This window comes from Trematomus bernacchii, unplaced genomic scaffold (genome assembly GCF_902827165.1).
Source record: "Trematomus bernacchii unplaced genomic scaffold, fTreBer1.1, whole genome shotgun sequence".
NCBI classification, from domain to species: Eukaryota; Metazoa; Chordata; class Actinopteri; order Perciformes; family Nototheniidae; genus Trematomus; species Trematomus bernacchii.
Window position 1 is genome coordinate 648,938 of NW_022987591.1, and position 11,487 is coordinate 660,424.

At 39.2% G+C, this 11,487-nt stretch overlaps 1 protein-coding gene and 1 pseudogene across 1 annotated transcript; one reads left to right on the forward strand and one right to left on the reverse strand.

Annotated features, from left to right (window-relative positions):
• Window positions 1-698: 698 nt before the first annotated feature.
• LOC117481455 (splicing factor U2AF 35 kDa subunit) lies at window positions 699-3,512 on the reverse strand. Its single transcript, XM_034129143.1, has 6 exons — window positions 3,422-3,512; window positions 2,123-2,210; window positions 1,796-1,862; window positions 1,438-1,487; window positions 976-1,074; window positions 699-864 (listed from the first exon to the last, which is right to left on the reverse strand). The coding sequence occupies exons 1-6, from the start codon at window positions 3,463-3,465 to the stop codon at window positions 727-729; spliced, it is 486 nt and encodes a 161-aa protein (XP_033985034.1). The 5' UTR covers window positions 3,466-3,512; the 3' UTR covers window positions 699-726.
• Window positions 3,513-8,016: 4,504 nt separating this feature from the next.
• Window positions 8,017-11,191, forward strand: LOC117481460 (annotated as a pseudogene).
• The last annotated feature ends 296 nt before the right edge of the window (window positions 11,192-11,487 follow it).

Here is an 11,487-nt window from a genome sequence, read left to right on the forward strand (position 1 = left end):
CTCTCTCTCTCCTGACAGCCTGTCAGTATCTCATGCAGCTCACTGATCCAGTAATGAGTGACCCGACAGTGAAGAATACATATATTTATAACTAGTTTAGCTTGTTCCAGAGGTAGATAAAATAGCTAAGTGTGTTAGGTCTAACTCTGTGTGTTTCGCTCCGCTCACCGGTCCGTCACAACAGGTGGAGCTGCAGGATTTCTGCTTCACACACGTTGCATACCGCTATTTTATTGTCCTTTTCGGACACCTTAAAATACTGCCAGACTCGCGAAGCCATTTTTGCAAGCTTGTTTTGCTGCGCACAGAGAAAAGTGTCATGTATTTTACATCATGCGATCGGCTCTCGTGATCGGCATTTTTAGAGAGCACCGATCGATCGGCAGAGAGTGAGTATCGGCCGATATCGATCGGTGCATCCCTACTATTTAATATAAAAAATGTGATGTGAATTGTATAAGGGGATACCTGAGAGATTCTGTTTCAGTTTATAGTTAAAATAAAACAAGATAAATGTTGACACGCTTGGTAAATATAAAAATGAGTTAAGTTAACAGGAAGTGGGTTCAGGGATATAGTAGTGACCAGACATTATGTTTAAAGTGGTATTCTGCAGCTGACGCCTACTTCCTTGTTGTGATGTAAAAGAATCAAAATGGTAACCATGAGGTATGAATCCTTGATATTGGTTAATCATTAAATAGGATACATGCAATCACATAGCACTCACCCCATCTCGTATTGGCGACAACAGGCTTCTCTGAAGTCTGTTACGGGAGACAGCTCAGCATGGATGGGCTGTCCATTAAACCACCGATTATTCAGGTCTATCACAGCCTTCTCCGCATCTTCTTCATAACGGAACTACAGGAGACATATGGAGAGTAGTTGATAGAACTCAGTCTCTGTTTCTAAGCTAACAACCTTGGTATTAAAGCAGTGGTAATATATGTAGTTTTTAGAACCGATGCTCACCTTGACATACACATTTCCAACTAGGTGGTCACCGAGGTTGTCACACACGTTCATCTCCTCCACCTCTCCATACTTTTCCTCCATCTCTGTGAAGACCTCCTGTAAGGTTAAGAAAGACAAAAATGACATAGATGATCATGAGTAGTAGTTACATTGTTGATTTTCAGTCCAGAAAAGTAATAGAATGATTGTTGAATCATTCTTATTTTGTTTCTACCTTATGACTGCTACAAATGTAATATATAAAGATAGTTGGGTCTGTTTACGCAAAATAGTACAGCCGCCATAATGTGATACTTGATGTATGTATTTTTAAACAGGCCTATTATTATGTCATCAACAGCTACATACTGTAAAAGGTGTAACCCATTTTAAAACAAGGTTTGTTGAATCATTTCCTCAAAGAGAATGTATCAGCTACAGTGGTGTGGTTGGGGTTTGAGGAAAATATTCAGAACTTACCTCAAAAAACTCATCATAGTGCTCCTGCATCTCCATGTCACTGATGGCACCTTGTGGTTATAAAGAGAATTTAAAAAAACAGATATATTATGTCCTTTCTTTTCAATGCCAGTGATTCAACAAATACATTTTTCATGCAACAATGACAAGCCTGCATTAAGTAGTTTCAGCCACTCAAAATGCTGACATCGGATCATAGGACTTCCACCTGAACAACCCTCAAAGACTGTTGGCCTTTCTTTCACTTTATTTATCATTAAAATATCGATAAGATGAAAAAAACAATTGTTGTGTACACTTTATAAAAACATGCTCTTGCTTTTTAAGAATTGGCTTGAAAATCCAGAGAAACACTTACAGGTGAGGCCATCAGCAGACTGGGCACTGTTCTGAGGGTTCCTGTAAATGTTCAGGAGGGCAATTGTCTGAAACAGAAAAAATAAAATTATTGGAACAATTTGTTTGGATAGGGGCTGGGTATTAAACTGCTGTGTTTATTTTCTAGTAATGATCACACAATGTGTCCACAGCATAGAAAACTGACAAATAAGATGTGTGAGTCACAGTTAAAACTTAGACAATCTTATAGTCCTATATATACACAAGACATGAGAAATAAAAGCTCTGGTCTGTATCATTTTTATCATAACAATACTTTGAAATAAACATTTATAAATAATCTTACCTGGCTGAATGTTGGTTTATTGTGTAATCTGGAGCAGCGGTCGCCATGTCGGCAGGCACCAATTTTAAAATAAAAAGAGCAGTTGACCCTAGGGAGAAAGACACAATAAATGCAGATGAAGTAAACAAAAGCATTCTCTTGACCCTGTCTCCATGTTTGCTAAAGGTTATGTGGCTTGGGTTTCTTGTCCACGGGCTAAATAGCAAGCATATTATCACATTTGACCTGCCAGTTAAGGGATTATCCTTGAGTTTTTTAGCTGGTAAGAAAAGCAAATCTACCAGCCCCTTGATATTTACCAATGAATCTGCTAGTTTCAGTTTCAGGTCTATCAGTGTGTATTCTTCTTTCTGTGTCTTTGTATGCACCACATATACAAAAACCTAGTGCTCGTATATGTGAAGCTACTTTGTAATACAAACAGACTAGTTTTTGAGCTGAGTTTAACTAGGAAAACATGCATATTTTGGTCACAGAGAGGTACCCAAATAAAATCTTGCTATGCTTACAAATATGATTAAAAACGATATTTTCATTCTTGGGTTGCTGATGTACGTTTGAATTTACGCGTGTATGTAGTTTGAAATGCTCCACAGGTCCTATCTTGTTCAGGACTCATTCAAAAATATATTGTTTTGGACCGACATGGTTAAATTAAGTTTTTTCTAAACTTTCGTATATGATTAAAGGAGAGCTATCCGTTTGGAGAAACCGATCCTGAAATTAATTAATAGTGAAGCGGGGAGATACACTTGCACCCATTCATTAACGTAACTTGTGATTTGGCGTAATATCGGCAACCAAAAACCAAAAGAAACACTGTGCAATTAAATGCTATGGCGTTTGGTACAATTTGTTATTTGGATACAATTGTGATTAGCTTGTTTAATGTTGGATAATGACAATCCGGGTATGACCTACTGTAACAAAGGCTTCTTATGAGTTTCCTTAAGTAGCTAAGTATCATTAGCCAACTCCAATAGTAGAGAGTAGTTAGTGTATTTAATTGGTTAAGAGATTTGTATTCACAAAAACAAACTCGTTGTAATCGTTTTATTCTAACCATCCCAGAAATGCTCAGCAGAAGCCAGATGTTGGCTAACAGTCGCGGCGCGGTATTTTACAACGCTAGCCAGCGTGCTAGCATTTAGCCTAGCTGCTAGTTGTTAGAGCCGGTGAAACGTGTCCAGATAGAGTCTACAAACGCTACTGTATACATTATTAGTCATCAAAGCAGGTGCAAGAAGTGATTATTGAACACATTGCTTAACAATGACTTAATAACAGATAAATACTTACTTATCTTTCTCTGTCCCAAAAATGGACGCCAAGTATTCCGCCATCTTGGCTAGCCTGCGCTCAACCAGCAGCAGCAGCAGCGTCAAGGCTTCCGTCCTCCTCCTTCAGAGTAAATGTCTCCACACATATAACTGCGCTAAAAATGTGTTTTTTTCCCCACAAAACTTGCTCAAATTATTGAAATATGCAAAAGTATATTCATTACACGTGGTCATTGTAATGTTATCTTATCCTATTATCAATTCGTTGGATTTATTTATGGTAGCTAGCTAGTAATTAGGCTTCATCGGTTTATGTTTCGCTGAGAAAAGCATAACATACATTAACTATAAACTGCATCATGAAGAATATCGATTTACCATTATTACTAATCAAAGAAAATGATTTAAAAAAATATAATGCAGATTGTCTTTTTTGTGCAGACTTCTCGACTGATAAGGTAGTTTAGAAATCAAAACTTAAACCTGATGGCCTTTATTTTGAAGGGCAGCGCGCACACACACCTGGACGGTCCATTTCCTCACTTCCGTGTCTACAGTGCTTTTCGAAACAAAAGCTTTTTCCACACTTTAAAGTCCTCTTTTGTTTGAATTTGTAGAATCATTAAATATTTTACCTCTTAAATAATTTGTTGTCATGTATTATATATTCAGTGACAAATATGCATTAGAAGGTAAAGTAGGCTACCAGATTCCTTTGAATGTAAGGGTTTTTTTTAAGGGAGTGGCACCCAAACAAGGCCTGAGTATTGGTGTTGCTGAGAACTTGAGGGACTTACAGTAAAAGTGAGTGTGCAATACCACCTGCTCATTAAAGCAACAACTTTCAATATTATGGATATTTAAATGTAATGACATTATTTTATAAAGATGTTATAACATACATCCTTGTGATCTCCAGGGAGGGAAGCATCATTATGGAAGACATGAACATAAGACATACAAAAACAAGGAACAGGTCATGTAAAAACAGAAACATGACCAATTTTTTTTTATCAAGATACATTTATTAGTTAAACTATCTCTTGCACTTTATTTAGGAACAATTGATAAAAAGTGAAGTCCTGACTGACTACAAATCATCCACAAAAAGAAACCATCATCAGCACATCTAGAGAGTAGAGACACTAGCTTTATATAATATTTAACTAGATTAATAAGATGAACTAACATGAAACAGTACAAACATAACATTCAACAGATACAAGAGTCATGATACTGTATATCAAGGAAAATTAAGAGACGTTTTCATTATTATTTACAAAATTACCATAGTACTTGGTATTAATGTGTTTTATCCAAAACATGTACCGATAAAAAACTATTATATAGTATATATACATATATATATATATAAAGTAGTATATTGCAAAAATAAAGTTGGATTACGAAACAGAAAAAGGGAAACTGCCCCAGAACTCCAAACCCCCTAGCCCCCAAGGGACCAGGTACTGAATTGTTAGGGGCCTCAATATTAATGTGGCTCCTGTATTGAGATTTTGTCAAGGGGGCCTGTGTCAAATACATTTAAAATGTTGTGCTTACATGGTGCACACTTTTTCAAACAGGAAAACATTTTGGTTTGTGTGACCGTGACCAAATGTGTGCAGAGTGAGGCTAAATAGAGGCTCATCTTTGCCCCAGTATCGCATAGTGGGCTATCACCCCGCCCATCCGCCCATCCTCCTCATATCTTGCTTGTAATTATACCTAATGCTTCTTTTAACGTTAACAGTCTGCAGGAAACACAAAGAAGTTCAACATAAATATGACTTTAGTCAATTGAGGCTTCACAGCATTTCAGTCTCTCACAAATGTATGTATTACTACAACAATCAGTATTTATTCCACTGTACAGTATTTCATTTTACATTCTGTTCTTGTTTATCTTATGCTATGTACATGCATAGAGACCCTATGCAGCATTTAGCTTGTTGTTTTTTACTTGACATGTATATAATTCACTTCTCCTGCATTTCTTGCACATTGGTCTTGCACTATTTGTATTGGGTTTGTGACATTTATTTTCCATTATCTATTACCATAACCACACTGTAGCTACTGTGCATATGACAATAAAGCCTTTGAAACTTAAGTTGATGGGAATAATATGGTTGAAGAACTGGAAAGTGTGTTGGCCATTTAAATGGACCACTAACATGAAATTCAAAGCTGATGGGAAAAAAATGTTTGTTATTAAAACATTATGCTGGACACACATTTGTATTGAGAACCCCAAACTATGGAAACGTTACACAAGTAAACACTAGTCACATTTTGTATTTTCCATACAAGTGTAGGGTAACTGTCTTGCCAGTTAGTCTCCGCCCCTCCCCAGAGTGTGTTGACCAAAAACTTGCATGATACGACTCGACTGTGTGAAATTTGGCTGCCTATCTACCACAGTTGAACACAATCAAACATCTCTCAAGGCCTGCATTTTCACAGGTATGGATATTCGCAGATTGCGCTGCTTATTTAAGAGGAAATGTACTAAATCGCAGCCATGTGAAGGGGTCTGTTTGCCGTGCTTTAGACTCTTCCCGCTATTTTGTGGCTTACTAGCCTGCTAGCTGTTGTTTATTTCCTAGCCTAGTAGGAAGAGGCCGCCTACCTTCAGGCAGTCATAAAAACACACTCACAGAGCATTAGCCAACTTGAAGCTAGGCCAACGCTGCTACTTGTGCCATTTCTGCATATGGAAGATTAAAACAGCCGGAGTATAGTTTAAGACAATCTCTGTTGTACCAGTTTAGTGTTAGCCGGGTTGCTATCTGCAGTGAAGAGGAGAGACTGCTGCCGCGCCTCTGATCGCCGTCCAGCCTCAAACACAGTGCGTATACGTCCAGACACGATTAAAACTGCTTTTTTAGTTCGTACTTCTCCGTATTGTTGCAGTCAGTATGTAACTGAACGATGTTTAGGTGTCATAGCAACACCGCTGCTGCTCTTTTCTCCTGAAGCTCGTGTCGCATTTATGGCGGCTGCTCTCGGAAGTCTTGTAACGCTGTAAACCTTAGCCAGGATTTCCGGCTCCTTTCCATTTGCCTATGCTGTTTTGTTTCCGTTTATTCTATTTCCGTTTTTTAAAACTTTTCTACATGCAGAGTTAAAGTGGGATTTAACCAACGATTTGTTACGGTTATGAAGCGCGATGTGTTTCTGTGGTATTTTAACGGCTGTTTCTCACGTGGGAGCAATGGTTGTGTAACGGCAGCCTCGCCCCGTGCTGCATTCGCGTGCAAATAGTAGCTACTCGGCTCACTGTACACAAGCTTCAGTGTGTCGACACGTGTAGCCTGGTGTATACATTTTACTTTTATGTGATTTTTCAACATCAGTTCATTATGTGTAGTTATACGTGGTAACACCTAATGTAACTAATGGCCTACCAGTTGGCCTTTAGAAACCAATGCCTCGCCCTCGAGTTGGCTAACGTTAGCAGTCAGTGAACTGTTGTAGGCGGACAATGAGGAGTCGAGGCAAGAGGCCTCTATAGTAGAACCCCCCCCCCCCCCCAACTGCAAACTTTAGCCAGCACCACGTAAATACACACTTCAGCCGGAATATTCTCACGTATCGAAACCTCAATTATTTAAACTTTTTGTATGCACTTTTAGTTGTCTGTGCTCACAAACCTTCCAATCACAGAATAATAAATACAAAAACACAAGCAGTTATTTTCCTTCAGTGGGCAATAGTGTGTCTGTGCCATAGAGTGAAACTTTTGTTTTAAGGCTAATGTTTTTAATGTATATATATATATATACATATTCAGGTCATCATTGAAAATAAGAATTTGTTCTTAATTGATTTTCCTGACTAAATAAAGGTTCTATATATAATTCAATATTTATAGCATTAGGTAAAACAACTATTATGCATGGTTACCATTTCTTATTGCAATGGTTTTCATTGGTAGTTTCAGGTTAAAGAGGGAAAAAAAGAGTAGTACAACAGATTGCATGTACCAAAACATTGATTGAGGGGTTTTCCAACTACAGTAATAATAATAATAATAATAATAATAATGGGTTTCATTTATAACGCACTTCATATATGAGTTAAAATCCCGAAGTGCTACAAGCAGTGAGCATGGAACAATATAAAACAGTAGGTCACATCCCCTAAGTATGTTGTCCATTTTCCACTAGTTTTTATTTATCAATATGTAGTGTTAAGAAAAAGGGTTTAATTGAATCTCTTGCAAATATGAATTGTTTAGAGAGCAGCTCCGAAATATATGAAAAGTAGTCTGCATTAATTTCCAACATTCAAACTGTTCCTGCGAATCCTGCTGTATCGATTACAATTTTGGACCTCTCAAATATAGTATGTTCATTCAGCATGAGGTCTGCCAGGATCTTGGTAGTCACAGTCTGACCCTCCCAAATAACATTAGTGCCATTTGAAATGTGACACTTTTCTTTATTTCTTTGTCTTACAGTATTGTATGGCATACGTTGAAGACATCATCATTGACCTGGTGTGAATGTGTTTTTGATTATGGTCGGCTATAGTATGTAGTGTATCTAAGCATTAGTAACGCAACCTTTTTTTAATTTCCTACAGGTTTTTTTCTCTGCGTAGAACATAATGTCTAAAGGTGAACCTGAAGAAATGATAGAGATCGAGATAGATGAGCAGGAAGAAGCAGGCATGCCTGGAGGAAGGGTAAGCAGGAAGAGGATAATTTGAATGGCATACTCTTGCACATGAAGCAAATAAACACTAATCCACCCCCCCTCTCTTGTACATGTAGTGTTGAGGAGCAGACCATTACTGCGTCAGATCTGATTCAACAAGATATTGACATCAATGAGCCCCATTGGCAATTGAAGAAGCTTTTGGAGCCCCGCATCCAGATATCACTGGATCCGTATGAGATCTGCTTGCAGGACATTCAGGTAAGAATTGAGATAAATACAACATATTAAGATCTCTCTATGATTCGATAATGTTTTTGCTGCTAACACAATAGTCATGTAATTGATCTTATAGTATTCCTTTGAAACTGCCAAGTGTTGCTTCTTTTTTTTAAAGCTTATCTGTTGTGTTCTTCCTTTTAGCTTCACCCTGACCACAGCCTCTTTGACCAGGGTGTAAAAACCGATGGCACCGTGCAGCTCAGCCTGCAGATAATAACCAAACCAGGTACTCGGGATGATGCTTTAAATATCAGATAATATAAAGCTTTGTATTACTTTTGATATCCAAACTTAACATTCATCATACACCAAACCAAACTCACCTATTTGTTTTCTTTCCCTTGTCCAGGAGAGGAGAAGTTGAACATTTTGGAAATTGTGAAGCCGGTAGAAACAGTAGAAGTGGTTATTGACCCAGATGCGGGAGAGGATGGAACGATGGTAGAGGAGGGTCAACTCATTGCTGTGGAGCGATCTGGCCTCTCTGATGAGACCTCGGAGCAGGTTACACGCTGGGCTGCAGCACTGGAAGGATACCGAAAAGAGCAGGTTCGCCTGGGCATACCATATGGTGAGAATCACTTGAATAAGACGCTTTATTGTGGGAAGAAACATATTTAACGTGGTGAACATGGTGTTTGATGTTTCCTCCTCTCCTTCCCCAGATCCTGTGCTCTGGTCTGCTGACCAGGTGATCCACTGGGCAGTGTGGGTAATGAAGGAGTTCAACATCGATGAGATGGAAATCGGAAGCATTCACATTCCAGGTCGAGATCTCTGCTTCTTCAGCCAGGAAGAGTTCCTTCAGAAAGTTCCCAACGGAGAGATACTCTGGAGTCACCTGGAGCTGCTGCGCAAATGTAAGTTAAATAGTTATTAAATGTTTTTGTAGCGTAAAGTTTGTGTTTTAAGGGGTCACCAGATGTAATGGAAGTACAAGTCCCACCTTGTTTATACCTAAGACAGAAATCATAGCCTAATAAATGTGTCAGTACTAATGCCTTGTATTTATTTCAGATGTGTTGGCAAGCCAGGACCAGTCTGGTGGGGACGCTACTGTCACCATTGATCAGCGTAAGTGGTTTATTGAAAAAACCAACAAAGCTAGCACATTAGGGGAGAAAATAGCCGCGTTCACACCAAGTACTTTGCCGTACTCAGTGCCCCGGCACTTATTACCCCAGGGCACTTAGTGCAGATCGCGTTCACAACCGGAATAAATTCCTGAGGAAGATTACGCAAATGAGCCGCTGACCGTCACTTCGTCTTCTTCTGCTTTGGATTTACTGGCAGGCCGCAAACAACTTCACGGCGTATACTGCCACCCAGAGTCCCCGGCCGGAAGTCCCCGGAGTTGGGGACTGGCTTACAGAAGGAAAAGCTCTACTTACATTGTAATGGACACTAGCAGTTTTTCCTGATCATTATATTCTGGTTATCATTAACTTTCCCGTCTGTGTCTTCAGCCGTACAGATAATCCCAACACAAGTAAGCACACCCACTACCATAAAGGTGATGAAGGCAGAGCCGTGGCCCCAGAACACCGCGTATTTCAGGAGGAGAGGAGCGAAGCTCACCGGGCAACCGCACAGGTAATTCATAACCCATGATGTTGATGTGTCATTTAAAATCTAAGCAGGTTACATACTTTTTTTTAGACACACAACCTTAAAGTACTAAAAGACTGGGAGGAGGGTTTGTTTACCAGAGTTATACCATATACTGTATTTTTACAAAGCTTTCAATCTGTCAGTATGTTGGCCAGGTCTATACAGATGTGGAACTTTACATAAATTGGCAGAATAATCAATTATAGAAATGCATCTATTATTTCATGTGATTTTTGTGACTGGTATTTTACATTGAATGCTCTGTTTCTTTGGTGCCAGGCAACAACGGTCAGATCCAGTTGTGGGCAGTTCCTGTTAGAGCTGCTGACAGACAAGGATGCAAGAGACTGCATCTCCTGGGTGGGCGAGGGAGGGCGAGTTCAAACTCAACCAGCCGGAGCTGGTGGCTCAGAAATGGGGCCAGCGCAAGAACAAGCCTACTATGAACTACGAGAAACTCAGCAGAGCCCTCAGGTTGGTTTCTTTCCTTTTAAAGGGGTGTTTAGTATTGTACTCCATAAAGTTGAAGAGCTTTTGGTCAAAATGAGATATTAGATAACAAGAAATTATTTAATTCCATGTGGTAAAATACTTAAGTTGCAGGATTTTATTTGGGCTCCTTTCAGGCAGTTTTCTAACGTTCATTCTCTCTCTCAGGTATTACTACGACGGGGACATGATCAGCAAGGTGCAGGGCAAGCGCTTCGTCTACAAGTTTGTGTGCGACCTGAGAACTCTGATTGGCTACAGTGCTGCTGACCTCAACAACCTGGTGACCGAGTGTGAACAGAAAAAATTGGCCCGCATGCAGATGCACGGCATTGGTCAGCCCATCACCACGGTGACGCTGGCCACCACCGCACTAGACAAAGACAGTTGAAGGAGGACATGTGAAAACGCTCTCCTGCCGCCAAAGTTTGCTCTCCAGCGCTGATTGGAAATCAATCAACTTTATTCTTTTTTTGATACAACTGTGTTTATCAGGCACAAAAATGCAAGGCTGATCATTGTGGATTAACAACTTTGTTATTATCTTTACAGTTTGAAGTGAGTCTGAGGCGGGTAAAAAATGAATTAACCAAGAGATGTGTTCTGGAGGAGGAGGCGGGTGTCTGTGATGGAGTATTGCTGCGTGCATGTTGCTTGAATGCTTGAGTGAGTGAATGAGTCCCTTGTCTGTAGTTTAGAATCATTTCCACTGTATATACCGGTACTTCATGTTTTTGATAGCCACCAGGGACAAGTGTATTTTCATATTTTCCATTTATAGAGGACCTGCTTTGTATTTTATTTAGTGTTTGTTCCCTAAATTGTTGGACCCTTTTTGTCCACTAGAGGGAATAAGTGGCGAGCATTTTTCTTAATGTCTGTGATTCAGTCTTTTCATCTCTGAACTTATTAAATATTCTGTATAAATCATAGTAAGGAACTTAAAATGACAAACAGCCAGCAATTTATGTACATTCAAAATTTTATTTATAGTGAGTGTAGAAAGCTTTTTCCTTACTCTACGCAAATGGTCCATTAA